General features: G+C 38.3%; 1 protein-coding gene across 1 annotated transcript in view; it reads left to right on the top strand.

Moving 5' to 3' along the window:
* The window catches only part of LOC117369907 (contactin-associated protein-like 4), a 353,019-nt gene that overhangs the window by 315,706 nt on the left and 22,274 nt on the right, over nucleotides 1-15,039 (top strand). Inside the window, exons 19-20 of the mRNA XM_033965250.1 lie at nucleotides 5,897-6,094; nucleotides 10,515-10,648. Coding sequence (XP_033821141.1) covers nucleotides 5,897-6,094; nucleotides 10,515-10,648 — 332 coding nt within the window. The remainder of the gene's footprint in view (nucleotides 1-5,896; nucleotides 6,095-10,514; nucleotides 10,649-15,039) is intronic.

Raw genomic sequence — 15,039 nt, forward strand, 5'->3', positions numbered from 1 at the left:
CAGTCCATGGGTTTGTTGGTGAATGTTTGAATTGTTCACATCAAAGGAAATTAAAGCTTCTTATTAGTTTTATTTATGATTTTCTACTAAATTAGTCAGTATTTCAAGGTCTGTACAGTATTAGGGCTGTGCTGATGCTCCAGAATTACCTAAAATGTGGTCAAACTAGATATTTCGTTAAAATCAAACACACTGAAAAAGCATTACTCTGTTTTGATAATTACTACATCGACTCATCATTCAGTACATGAAAGATGGACAAATTATTTTGGAGGTCAGTATTCCTCGTGGTACTTTTTCTGTCGACACTCGAGGACAGTTTGGTTATTTTTGTACAATATGATGAGAATTGAGCTTTAGAAGTTTGAATTATGAACTTCTATGACTCATTATAGACACAAACGAGTTACTTAAGTGTCACATTCAGCTTTTTATTTATTGCAACTAATGTTTTTTTTTAACAATCTTGTACTTTTAGAATACGTTTTGAGAATAATTTTTTATTGTTTGGTTTCAATAGTATCGTTTATCGTCTTTATTTACTTCAGCAATATATCACATTTCATTTTTTTATTTATATTTTTTTTATAGAGACAGGCCTAGTTTGGAACTTTAAAAGGTAATATTTTAATCTTCTCTCAAGGGAAGTGGATTCAAATAAAAATCTAATCACATTCATACAATCTGAAAATGTCAAATTAGAATACTGTTATTTTCCAAAGCAGCCTCATGGCTTTATTTAATTTTAATTTTAATTTTATTTAGTTTAGTTTAGTTTAGTTTAGTTTAGTTTAGCTTCGCTTCGCTTTATTTTATTTTATTATATTTTAATTTAATTTAATTTAATTTAATTTAATTTAATTTAATTTAATTTAATTTTATTTTATTTTATTTTATTTTATTTTATTTTATTTTATTTTATTTTATTTTATTTTATTTTATTATTGCATTATTATTGTTGCATTATTGAACGCAATTAACTGTATGTCGCCTGCGTTCTTATTTTTAAAAGGATATTACGATCAAAACTGAACCTGCGTTACCAAAGCCTTAACCTACAGATAGAGACACAAACAAAAAACATAAACTGTTTATATCACATGTGTCAAACTCAAGGCCCGTGGGCAAAATGTGGCCCACCATACTATTTTATGTGGCCCATGACAGGGTAGATTAAAAGGTATAAATGCCTTAAAATGTCAGTTTAACAGGAGATGTGCAGTTATACATTTATGGACATGCATATGCAATATTTGTAACCTGAATAAGTAATAAATACAGAAACAGTTAATGAACAAGTTAAAAAAGTAGTTTGTTTTACATCACATCTGACTTTTTGAGGGGAACCATTTTGCTGATGTGGCCCTCGGTGAAAATGGGTTTGACATCCCTGGTTTATATAAACGGACATAGCTAACCTGCTAGCCACCACGCTCCAAATAGGAAACGAGCATCCAGTTCACTTTCTATTGAAAAACTGTCACCTGTCTCTCCGTAACTGCTGCTGTCAGACTCATCATTTTGGTCTTAAAATGTTCATATTAACCCGCTCGAAATGATCCTGTATTTTTATTTCACTGTTTTGTCCATAAATCAAGATATGAACATTAATAACAGACAAATCCACTGCCTTCTTTCCCCAGGGTTGCTCCAGCTAGCGTTAGCAACAGGTTTGATTGACAGCGTTGCTAAGCGTCCGCTCCCTGCTAAACAAAACAGTGTGGGCGGGAAGGGGCGTTACTTTTACATCCTCGCTCCTGATTGGCTCCTTGGCTGCTATGATACTAGACGTCTCAATTTAAAATATCGAACTTAGCTCCAAATTCACCCCTGCAGCTGCAAACCTCGACGAACTTTATTTGCCGGAGCTGAACGCTACGGTTTGACGTCACACTCCCTTCGCGGTTTAAACCACTTAGATTTAAAGATCGGAACTGGCAACGCAAATCAGCGACTAAACATTTACTATACAATACAAATTTACATAACAAATTGAATACGGAGGAACCGTTTCCACCAAACCAAGGCCTGACTCAGTCCCTGTATATACACGACATTATGATATTCGCAGACATCTTTTCCGTTTGCGGCTCAAGGCTAGACTCATTTCGCTGTGTGCCTCCGATGTGGCAGTTTTGCTCTTTATTGTACACACTCATTACGGATTTCACAGGGGCTTTTCAGAGCGCGCTGAGCAGACGTCTTTGTTCAGGGACTAACCTTTCTGTCTGTGGTCAAAGCTTCCATTCAACGCGCCAGATCCTGCTATATACAGCGCCGTATAGCCGGTCTACACTCTCTCCAGGGTCAAGATGGTGGATTTGTCTGAGAGCACTTGTCTTATCCACAGTACAAAGAGACAGAGTTTGTTTAAAGTCAACATAATGTCAAATGGTCCAGACCGAGAAGTGGCCGTGTGTTGTGAATAGAAGTCAGCGCTCTCAGACTCCAACAATCCTCTTAAATTCACAGGGACGTCCACTTATACCGGCATCTAAGCGGACCTATTCAGCAAAATAGACTTTTCAGAGCTTTTAACCATGTTTTGAGTTGTATTTTGGACTGATTCGTGCAGTATTTAATTGCTTATTTTCAAGACACCATATTGCAGATCAACTCAGGTTTTCGCCGGCATCAGCATCTGCACTTACTGCGTTTTCCAATCAAACTTAATCAGTGATATGTGTCGGATTCAGCAGCGTCGTATAGTCATTTTGGTACAAATGTTTTAAAAATCTGCTACTCGCTGGTGTGATCTACAGGTGTCCATCTATAGGAGGCGCCCACGGCAACGCTTTTCCTTTTTTTAAGTCGTAAATTATAGAAACATTGAGATTTAAAATGTGCAAATTATAACATAAAGATCCACTGATGTCATAGCTTAATTATACAGCAGACACAAGCATAGGTCTGCTTTAAAGCTGCACTGTGTAACTTTTCAGGGTACGTGATCTGCTTGATTGCATGTAATGTTCCACTGGATGCAGCATTAACCTCCTGAGACCTGAGCTTTTTTGTGGCTTTATTCATTTCTCGTTATGTAGCTTATGAGAAAAATGATGTCCACATATGAGGACTTTGGTTCTACGTTATAATAATTTTGATAAAACATTTGAATCATGATTTGCAAAAAGTATTTATTAAGAGCCTGAACACAGCAACATTTGTCCTGAATAAAAAGAATTGTACTGCGCTGCTAGGAGGTGCAGGAAGACATATGCCTTCAAAAAATAAATAAATAAATAAATAAAATAAATAAAATAAATAAAATAAATAAAATAAATAAAATAAATAAAATAAATAAAATAAATAAAATAAATAATAATAATAAATTCAGAACATCCTAAACTCTTAAAAATATTCAAAATTTAACCTTTTTACAAAAATTGCACTGTGGCCTAGACAACCTAAAAAGTGTTGTCCACAGATGTGACGCCAGGTCTCAGGGGGTTAAACGGATTCATCTCCATGGCGATGTAGGTGACACCACTCAGCCAAGTTGCACGTCAGATATGTGCAGAAGAAACCCCCATCATAACAGTGAATATATTTCTTTTCTTTTCCCAAGAATACATTTATTTTGTAATCAGATAAATGCCAGATTAATACCTTACTGTGCAACATTCGTGACATAGCCATAACCCTCTACCAGAAAGGTACACAGTGCACCTTTAAATAGTCAGGTCGTCGACTATCCTTGACCACTCAAAGATACACAGAGCGACGGTTTCATTTAAATAAAATTGTTAGTTTTATTTCTCGGGCACATTTACATTTATTTTTTTTTGTAATGTTTATTAATGTGCATTGTCCCCTTTTTAAATAAATAAATAAAATAAAAAATTTTAAAATGTAGATCTTGTGTTAAAAATACACAAATAGGATAAAAACAATGCAAATACATCACAGATTGGTACATAAAATATTTGAGATTGCAGTAGCTCGTCGTCGTTTTCATCAACTTTGGCGCTGCGATGCCAGTTCCCACAAGTGAATATTGCCATTCTGTCCTTGGGCAAGACGCTTAACCCACTTCGCCCTCGTGTGAATGGGTGAGTGGTTCATTGATGTAAAGTGCTTTGAGTTCCTTGAAGGTAAAACAGCACTTTATAAATATGACCATTTATCAGTTGAATCAAATGAGTCTCCTTCACACTGGATAAAAACAAAAAACAAAACAAAAAAAAAAAACATACCAGTTTCCTAGGACCAGAACAAATTAAATATGTGCCGTTTCCTTTGGACCTGATCCAAAGGAAACTGAAGGGTCATTATTGAGTTTGTTTGGTAAATAGTTACATTTTTATATAGCGCTTTTCCACCTTCAAGTCACTCAAAACACTTTAACATCAAGGATACACTCACACATTCACACACAGACACTGGGGGTGAGGTGGGTTAAGTGTCTTGCCCAAGGACACAGCAACAGCATTCATCTGTGTGAGCTGGAATCGCACCGCCAACCTTCAGATCGATGGATAAACACTCTACGATTTCAGCTACTTCTACCCTAACTAAGCTGCTGTATTTCCCGTTTAAGACTCTTATATATTATCTACATTATTGTCCAGTTTTATCAAAATGATGTTTCCGAGCCGTTCTCTGGTGGAACCTTGGTTTTATTGTCGTGATTTGCACCATATGCCAATCACCGTTTCCCTTTGTTCGCCGTACAATAGGACTCTAAAACAAATAATGAGATTTGTGTTTTAGACAGACAACAAGGGACTATTGTAGACGTATTTTTTTCTGTCTTGTCAATAATGTTTGTGATAGGAACACTTACAAAAGACGTTCATTTGAAACAGAATGACATTATTATTCAGTACTTTGAGCAGTGCAATTAAAACTCCATTTGAAACGAACAAGAAAGAGTCTGTCTTTTCAGAAATGTGACCAGTTTTAAGCGTTTGCATTGAAATAATCTGAAACTAAAGAAGCAAAATACAATCTATGTAAGTTTGAGTGTTGTACCGGGTTTCGTTTTTGTAGTTAAATTCGTTTTTCTTCATCAAAATTTGATTGTTTTGTGTCTGCGTATCCATTTAAAGTGAAACTAAACTCTAAATCCACTTTTTCACTATTAAACTATGTAGATAATGTTTGAATTATCTCCTGTTCCTTGTCATTTTTTGGTAACTTTAGAACAAACTCGGTTATTTGCACTTCAGTGTTCAAAAACACCGAAATATAAGTGTGTGCTGCCCTTTTTCTGTAGTTGGTGACATCACAAAAGACTGCCCTGATGGTGGCAGGGGTGGAGTTTAAAGTGTGGACACCAGTTAGACCAATCACAATCCGTTTCCAGCGCCATATTTAGGCTTTGGAGCGCCCTCTGCTGCTGAATGTGGTGATGTTTTATGGACTTTTGGGTTTCTATGACGTAACAATCCAGGGAAAATTGAAACGGAGTGATTTCAGAGCCGTTAAAGAAGACAACCTCGTAAACGAAGCAAAATACATGCACTTTAAAGCCGCAGTATTGTGAAAAAGCCATTCCCTCATCAAAAAATACGCTTAAAGAGGTTTTAGACGTCATCTGTGCATGTTTGCGTAATGTAGCGATCTCTCCTCGGTGCTATTTGACCCCTCTTTATGCTTAGCAGTACAATCCTATCCAATGCTCCGCTCAAAAGCCTACGACACCCATACTCCCACAAGGATATTTTCAGAAGTATACAAAAAATATGACATAAAACAATACACTACAACTTCACAAATCTGTCACGATGCAGTTGTTTCATTGGCGAAAAGCGCGGAAAATATGATATGAGCAGAGAGCAAAGAGAGGGGAGGTGTAACATGGTGATCTAAATATGTTATGTGTTATCAGTTGATGCCCCGTAGAAGTAAAACACCTCCTCTTTAATATTATTTTTTGTGTTTTTTGTCGCAGAGGTGTCGGCCATCTTCCAGCCCTCCACGTCGCTGCTGTTTTCCCTCAGTGACCCGTTCGACTGGGGCAGTGAGTCCGAGGAGCAGAACTCACCTGGAGAGAACATGTCTCTGAGCTTTAGGACCAGCCACAGCCCGAACATGCTGCTCTACGTCGCCTCCTACAGACAGCACATCGCCCTGCTCATCAACAAACAGGGTAAACGCACACTTTCAACAGAAAACGTCAGAAAATATGCAAAAATGTCAAACTAAACAGTCTTCCATTGCCTCTAAAGAAAGTACACTTGATTTTATTGGTAAATGTAGGTTTATTTTAATTTTATTAACGTCTGGGTAAGGGATGAAAAGCAGCTAGCTACACTTTGAGGACCTGTATTTTCAGTTAAAGTTTCACTATGTAACTCCGACATGTCAAAGTCAGGCCCACGAGCCAAATTTGGCCCTCGATATAATTATATTTCTCCGCGAGATCATATCAAATACGTATTAGAGCTGGCCCGCGCCATATTTAGGCTTTGGAGTGCCCTCTGCGGTCGAGTGCACTGACGGTTTGTGGACTTTTGGGTTTCTATGACGTAACAATCCGGAGAAAATTGAAACAGAGTGGTTTCTGAGCACTCAAAGAAGACTCCCTTGTGTCAAAACCACGTCAAACTCAGGCCCACGAGCCAAATTTGGCACTTGATATAATTATATTTGGCCGCGAGATCTTATCAAATTTGTATTAGAGCTGTCCTGCCGGTATAACGCATGCACCGCTAACACTACAAATCCCAGAATGCTTTGCAAATACGTTAGTGCCAGCCCCCACCACTTCTGTTGACACTCGTTAGCATCCGCTACCGTCGCCTTGCTCAAATTTAACAAACCCCTTCTGAAAAACACGCAGATCTTGTTCAAATGTTTCAATAAATATTTAGTTTGGCCCCATTTTTCGTGAATTTGAGTTTGACCCCCCAAATGTAACTTTTCTCTTGGGGAGTCTATACCTTTTGTGTCTCCATGGCGATTTACCTGGAATGTTCCTCAGCACGGTATTAAACATATATCTCTTTAATTTACTTACTTACCTTTTGTCATTGCAAAGAAAATGACTTGAAAAATACTCTTATTGTGAGTTGGGTCGCCTCTCCACAGATATGACTTGTTACTTTGTAGAACTGTAGAATGTTCTAGGTAAAGCTCCACCAGAAAAGTTGCTTAATATAACTTTAAGGCATCAGGTGTTTAAAGTTGCGTTGTAATTAGTTAAACCTTTGTGTCGTGTTGAGTGTTGAAAAATGTGAACTGTTACCATAGCAACTGACGATTCAAAACAGAGTCCGGAGTCCTCAAAATGGCGCCTACAAGCAGGAAACTAAAACCCACGAATATCCACGGAATTATCAAAGCAAATTCCTTGTTGTGTGTTAAAACGGCAACACAGCCCAAGATATTCTCTCGTCTTTGTAGTTTTATGACAAAAAAAAAAACGATCACAGCTTGAATTTCAGTCTCAGGCCTCCTCTCTCTCCAGGAGCTCATTAAACCCATAGAGACATTAATGTTCCAGCCTCAAAAACGATGAAAAAAAACAAAACAAAAACGTCTCCTCCGCGTCATTCGGAAACATTTCCACATTTACAGCTCCGTACAGCGTGAGTCGTCTCCATCTGTGTCTACATTAATGACGCGAACTTATTAGCAACAAACACCCCGGCGTTAAACTGAACATTATTGTCCATGTTTCTGACCAAAATGTGTCTTGTCCCGGGGCAGACATGTTGTATAAGCTGTGTACTATTATTAGAGAATCAGGAGGTGTGTGTTAGCATGCTAGTTATTGTTAGCATCAACCTGGCCGTAAAAATGTGCTTTTGTCGCGGTAAAGATATTCCGTATAAGTAGATTGTGAGGTCAAAATAAGTCCGCTGTGTACTATCTGCATCTAATTATAAAGTGTGTTATTGTTACATAATCAGGAAGTGTGTGTTAGCATGCTAGTTTTTGTTAGCTTTACCCTGACAATTTAAATCCGCTTTTACCCAAGTACAGACATGTTGTATAAGCAGCTCTTGAGGTCAAAATACGTCCGCTGTGTACTATTGTTAGAGAATCAGGAGGGGTGTGTTAACATGCTAGTTGTTGTTAGCTTTACCCTGACAATTTAAATCCGCTTTTACCCAAGTACAGACATGTTGTATAAGCAGATTGTGAGGTCAAAATAAGTCCACTGTGTACTGTCTGCCTCTAATTATAAACTGTTATATTGTTAGAGAAGCAGGAGGTGTGTGTTAGCATGCTAGTTGTTAACATTACCGTGACAGTAAAAATCTGCTTTTGTCCCAGTATAGATATATTGTATAAGCAGCTCTTGAGGTCAAAATAAGTCCACTGTTTACTGTCTGCATCTGAGTATAAACTGTTATATTATTAGAGAATCAGGAGGTGTGTGTTAGCATGCTAGTTGTTGTTAGCATTACCGTGACAGTAAAAATCTGCTTTTGTCCCAGTATAGACATATTGTATAAGCAGCTCTTGAGGTCAAAATAAGTCCACTGTTTACTGTCTGCATCTGAGTATAAACCGTTATATTATTAGAGAATCAGGAGGTGTGTGTTAGCGTGCTAGTTGTTGTTAGCATTACCGCAACGACAAAACTCCGCTCTTGTCCTAGTACAGATATGTTGTTTAAGCAGCTCTTGAGGGGAAAATAAGTCAGCTGTGTACTGTCTGCATATAATTATTAAGCTTTTTATTGTCTGATAATCAGGAGGTGTGTGTTAGCATGCTAGTTATTGTTAGCATCAACCTGACCGTAAAAATGTGCTTTTGTCGCGGTAAAGATATTCCGTATAAGTAGATTGTGAGGTCAAAATAAGTCCGCTGTGTACTATCTGCATCTAATTATAAAGTGTGTTATTGTTACATAATCAGGAAGTGTGTGTTAGCATGCTAGTTTTTGTTAGCTTTACCCTGACAATTTAAATCCGCTTTTACCCAAGTACAGACATGTTGTATAAGCAGATTGTGAGGTCAAAATAAGTCCACTGTGTACTGTCTGCCTCTAATTATAAACTGTTATATTGTTAGAGAAGCAGGAGGTGTGTGTTAGCATGCTAGTTGTTAACATTACCGTGACAGTAAAAATCTGCTTTTGTCCCAGTATAGATATATTGTATAAGCAGCTCTTGAGGTCAAAATAAGTCCACTGTGTACTGTCTGCCTCTAATTATAAACTGTTATGTTGTTAGAGAAGCAGGAGGTGTGTGTCAGCATGCTAGTTGTTGTTAGCGTTACCCTGATGGCAAAACTCTGGCCTCTGAAAGTTGTGAAAGGCACTTATAAAGTTATTGCTCTGGATAATTACGACGCTCAGAATGCATAAGGTATGTGAGTAATAACTTTGGACCACTGCAAACCGTTTATAATCGACAAGTTCTGTTTTTCACGTTTTTAAGACGTTAAAAATCAGGAATAGCGCGTTTAAGTTTGCGGGAAACACGACGCAGAGCCGTGGAGAGCGCCTTAGTCCCTGAAGAGCTGTTCACATAAGCACCAATCCCCCACAGACGACATTTGGCAACGCTTAAAAATTAAATGTGCTTTATTATAATATATTTTCAACAAGTATTTAAGTGTTTTTCCTCCAACCACAATCACTCACATCACATTAAAACGCAGGCAAAATGGTGGAAGTGTTTTGCCCAATGACACAACGGCAGTATTTGGCAGTATAGACTAAAATAAAACCCTTTTTTTTTCATTATGGATGTTTGTTATTGCACTGAAAAACATAAAAAAACATGTATTTACAGTGATGTTTCCATGGTAACGTCGCTCCTTTGACTATAATCTTCCACATTACTGCATAAAACCGAAGTATAGCTTTAATATAACCTTCAGAAAGCTACACACTGTCGCTTTAACCTAGCCAGTAAGTTGTTAAAAATACAAAACCTATTTCTGTTTCAGTTCAAATCCGTTTCATTTTGTTGAGCTCGAAATCACATCAGCCCTCGCCTCGCAGGGATTCACAAAATTGTTGATTTAACCAACGGGAAGTACGATAAGCCCGCATTCACAAACGGAAGCAACGAACGGATAACTGTCCCAGAGCGCCCCCTGTCTTTAATATCATTCCCTCTGCACGCAAGAGAATGTACCAACCGTATACTGTCACAGCGGCTTCGTTCAGTGCTATTTTCTGTGATGTTTGTGATGTTTACAGTTTGATTTTTCCCCCAAAACTGTGCAGTCCTGTATAAAAATGCGTGTTAGTGTTGTCACGATACTAAAATTTCAAACTTGATGCTAAAAAATCAACCGAATCCTGATTTCGATACCGCGATGATAATAAAAAACACTCTTTCTTTAGACAATAGAATGTGATTTTCAGCACAAAATAGTAGTACTTTATTTTATATTCCCATGTGGCCTTATATCTGTGTAATCCGTCAGTCGTCCAGGTAGGTTCCGTAGTGTTCCTTTACTAGTCTATGTGTCTTATACTTGTTCTGATACAGCTCAAGATACTCCTCAAATGAGTATCTAGTTTCAACACGAGTTTAAGTATCAGTTAGTAGTACTTTTGACAATACTAATAGGATAAAAACGTGTATTTCCTGTGTGTTCAGAGGAGCTGGAGGTGCGGTACGCTCTGGACGGCGGCCGAGACACGCAGCTGTGGCGGAGCTCGGGAGCAGGGCTGTGCGATGGACGACTCCACCGCGTGTCTGTGAACAGGACCATGGACACACTGTTCATTCAGGTAACGGCGTTTGAACTTTATTTATCCGGGAAGGGCAGTTTACGTACATAGAGCAGGTAAAAAACAAGAGTAAATAGAATAGCTCTGTGTCGGAAAAGCTTCAGAGGATTTTCAGACAGTATGAGAGCTATTTTAAACCTACAAACACTTTAACCTCCTGAGACCCGAGCTCTTGCATGTCAGGCTTTATTAATTTCTCTTTGTTATTTGGGATGACTGGGACCCGTGTAGTTTCTGAGAAAAAATTATGTAAATCTAATGTCCTCGTATGTGGACATTATGCTCATTTTGATAAAAAATTTGAATAATGATTTTCAAAAACTATTTATTAAGACCCTGAACACAGCAACATTTGTCCTGATGTAAAAACAAAATGAGAAACAACAATTGTGCCTCTTGGAACAATGTGTCTCGTGTGAAGAGCTGCTGACAGGAACAGGAAGAAAAACAAAAACAAAACAAACAAAAAAAATTCTAAACATTCTAAACTGTTAAAAATGAATATATATAATACATTTACATTGTTGCTGTTCTTGTTGCTGTTATTCTTCATCTAATAATTTGCACTGTGGCCTAAACAACCCAAAAACGTGTTGTCCACATATGAGGACGTCAGGTCTCAGGAGGTTAAGACAGAAACTGGTTCACCCAAAGGACAAAATCCAGAGCAATAAACAACGTAATGTGGTCTAGTCCATTCAGTGAAGTGAAGAGTGCAATGAGCGTTACACTGGAGAAACTAAACAGCCACTTCATAAGAGAATGTACCAACACCGGCGTGAGAGCAGCTCAGGTCCTCAATCTGTTGTGCATCTCCATCTCAAATTCACTGACTACTCCTTTGAAGAGAGTGAGATTCAGATCTTAGCCTGAGAAAGTCGTCTGTGTGATCCCTCAGTCATCCAGATCTGATCCATAGTAAAAGCCGAAGTTAAATCTGTCAACTTTTTGCTGCTCGTCTTAAGTTCATGACCTTCAGAACTGATTTAACTTCGGTTTTTACTATTAGCCAGAGAAAAGAAATGGTTTGCGAGGGGAGTTAAAGAAGCTATTTTTGTTAGGAAAGACAATCCTTCTTTGAACAGAAATGGGAGTCTTAGACATCATTTTCCCCCCATCTATAACTCCATCTTCAGACCCGAAGCCAACAAAGGAAACAAAGAATACAATAGAGCGAGCCAGGATGCTAATATCTGTGAAAGCGTCCATTAAGAGCTGAATGAATATGCTAAATGAATCAGGCACAGTGCAGACTTAATGTAGCTCAGCGGACCTAGCCTACAATCAGAAAGTGTAAACAACAGCTGCTTTCAGTTTCAGACAGATATAAGGCGGTAATCTGACCAGAACGTGGATGAGCGGCGAAACGTCTTCACTCCTGCAACGTTTTTGTCCAGTTGACGGATCTAACTTTTGGCTTTTACTAAGAATAGCTCGACGGTTTGATGCAGATTTATAAGACAGACATAAAAAGACAAAAGTTTATCCAAGTTATAAGCAGGTCCTGGGTCAGAGCAGTTAGAGTATTTGCTTCTTAATAGCGCTGCAGCTAACGATTCACTGCAGCTAACGATTCGCCACGCCACAACAACACGTGCAATGAAGATATTTACTAATGGGTGATATGAGATGAAGAAGGAGGCCGATACAGGACCCCCCCCTCCTAAGGCTGAAAGACAAACCAGAGGGAGTGGGAGGGCGGGGTCCAGAAATCTGAAACAAACTGTGTTGAAGGGACAGCACAAATTGACTTCTGGGTAATTAAAGGTGTGGTTGAGGTGAGCTGGGGTTCACTGAAGAGGAGGACAAGGACGTTGAGGCTTGATCCTTCTCCTGAATCTCAGTCAATCATATTAACTATATTCATTTTTAGTTTGTCGATTAGTCAAATGATTGTTTCTATGGTTCACTGAGACTTTTTAAAGCTGACCCGTCCTGCAGAACTGACTTTTTTTGAGCTTTTAATCGTGTTATAGTTGTTTCCCGTCACCATTTACTCACCCGAAGTTCTATTTGGACTGATTCTTGCACGTTTGAGCGTTCTTTAATCGTTTATTTTCAGCCAATCAATCCCCGTTTTCGCCTCCATCGGTACGCGCTCACTGTGTCGTACTTACTTCGTTGTCCAATTTCGTTTTCTTACATGTAGGATTCGGCAGCACAAAGTCATTTTGGTACAAATAAAAACAAAAAATGTACTTCTTGCTAACGTGATGTGCATCGAAGGGGCCGACTCTTTGTTGTGATGACGTCAAATCCCATTGGGTACCTCAGTTTTCTAACAAGGAAGTCAGAGTACTTTTTTCTTTTTGTAGTTTTAGATGAATATTACAATTTAAAATCTGCAAAATATAACATAATGATCCAAACGTGTCAGAGATTAAAGCTTTATAACAGACACGAGCACAATCTGTCTTCTTTAAATCGATTTTTAACCAAAGAAAAGTTGAAATGTGGGCACTGAAGGCTTATTTCTTTCTCTTTTTTATAAATAAACTATATTATTCATGTTCTGACTTTCATTACATAACGCCACCGTGTTTGTTATATAAAGGTCTTTTGGGTTTTCGAGTCTGTATTGTGCAGAGAATAAATATGATTATCAAAATAGTTGTTGACGCAGTCTTACTACTCAAGGTTTCGTGTTCAATTTTTTTGCTCATAATTTGAACAGATGCTTTTGTCTTTTTGGCTGTCTGGGTACAGGGAAGTAAAAGTGCATTACATAACTTTTCTGCTATTTAACTTATATATCTCCATGTTGTTTGTATGTTTTTCACTTTATGGTTTATATTCGCCATTGTGAGTTGACGTTTGTGTAAAACCTCAGTCGTCCAGGTCTGATTCACGGCAAAAGACAAAGTTTAAATCTGGCAACTGGACAAATCGTTGTAGGAGTGAAGACGTTTTGTTGCTCATCCAAGACGCTTCTTCAGTTCTGGTCAGATCACTGCTGGACACTGCCAAAAAAAAAAAAAGTCGTCGCCACCAAAAAAAAGGTCACACACTTTCGATTTCGCTTCTGCAACGTCACAAGATTTATTTCCATCCAGGGAAGAACAAATCCATTGATGGAACAACCTGGTCATTCAGTTTATTCAGGTGTCAGCTGACCTCATTCTGCTGAACCTCGACCGGACCAACTGCAGGAGGAGAGGACCTGTCTGTTTAGTTAAATCCAGGTGGCGACTCTTTTTTTTGGCCAGGCAGTGTATTTCCCGTCTCTAGTTTCTACTTAACTTAAACTTGAGTAATTTTATTCTGAAAAGTGCACTATGTCCTTTTTGGTGGTGGGTCTACTGCTACTCGCTTTGCCTAAAATGCTTCACAGTATGGCATTAAACGTATCCATCTCCATAGAGACAATCAGGTGGTGTCAGCGGGCCAAGTTACAGGTCAGATCTGTGGTGAGGTGACCCCGCTAACAGTAAGAATGTATGTAGCAATAACGACACATGAAACTGAATACGTGCAAAATCGACAAGGCTAATGCCATACTGTGGGACATTCCAGGCAAAACAATAACATCTCCATGGAAACGAGCAGGAAGAGGCCCCACTCCAGGTCAAATAAGAGTCAGGTCTGCGGAGATGCAAGCCCGCTCATAGTAAGGATGCATCTTTTTTCATATAAACAACCAAAATGAAACAAAAGTTTGTTCGTTTCTGATGATCTTCAGCTAAAAAAGTGACATACTGCGGCTTTAAATGTCTTGAAAAACTAATGAAAGTAAAATGACAAACAAATCGAGAGTGAAACGCCCTCGTGTCCATGATGAGGCTCGGACCTGTTGCTTAGTTAAATCCAGGTGGTGACTTTCTTTTCGGTCAGACAGATGATCTATTTGAAGGGACGAACTAACGACACTGAAACTGTAAACAGCTATTGTCTCCAGTTTCACCCTTAACGACCCTATTCAACCCTTAATGTCCCTCTATTGCTCTCTTTGTCCCTGTTTGTTTTGGGTCTGAGGATGGAGAAGCTTGGATGAGCAGCGAAACATCTTCACTCCTACAACGATTTGTCCAGTTGACGCATTAACATTTTGACCATTATGAGCACTTTTCACCACTTTAAAGACCGTTTTGAATTGTTAATTGCTTATTTTTGCACCACTTTGAAACCTGTATATCCTTGAATTCATGAAATATAAATGAGTTTAAGTTAACTTTTCCTTTGGCTCTTCCCCTGGTCACATTTGTAGTGACTTTAGTGAAAGACTTTAACTGCTGTTTATCAAGAAAAAGCAGCTTCTTCTTCTTCCTTTAAGCTGAATTAGTGACTTTGGGTGATCTTCCTAAAAAGTGTGCACCATATTGTAGACTTGTTTACATCAGAGAAATTAAAAATCATATTACATTTCATTACCATCTTGAGTATCCTTTTTATTA

The sequence above is a fragment of the Periophthalmus magnuspinnatus genome, chromosome 4, assembly GCF_009829125.3.
Source record: "Periophthalmus magnuspinnatus isolate fPerMag1 chromosome 4, fPerMag1.2.pri, whole genome shotgun sequence".
Classification (NCBI taxonomy): Eukaryota; Metazoa; Chordata; class Actinopteri; order Gobiiformes; family Gobiidae; genus Periophthalmus; species Periophthalmus magnuspinnatus.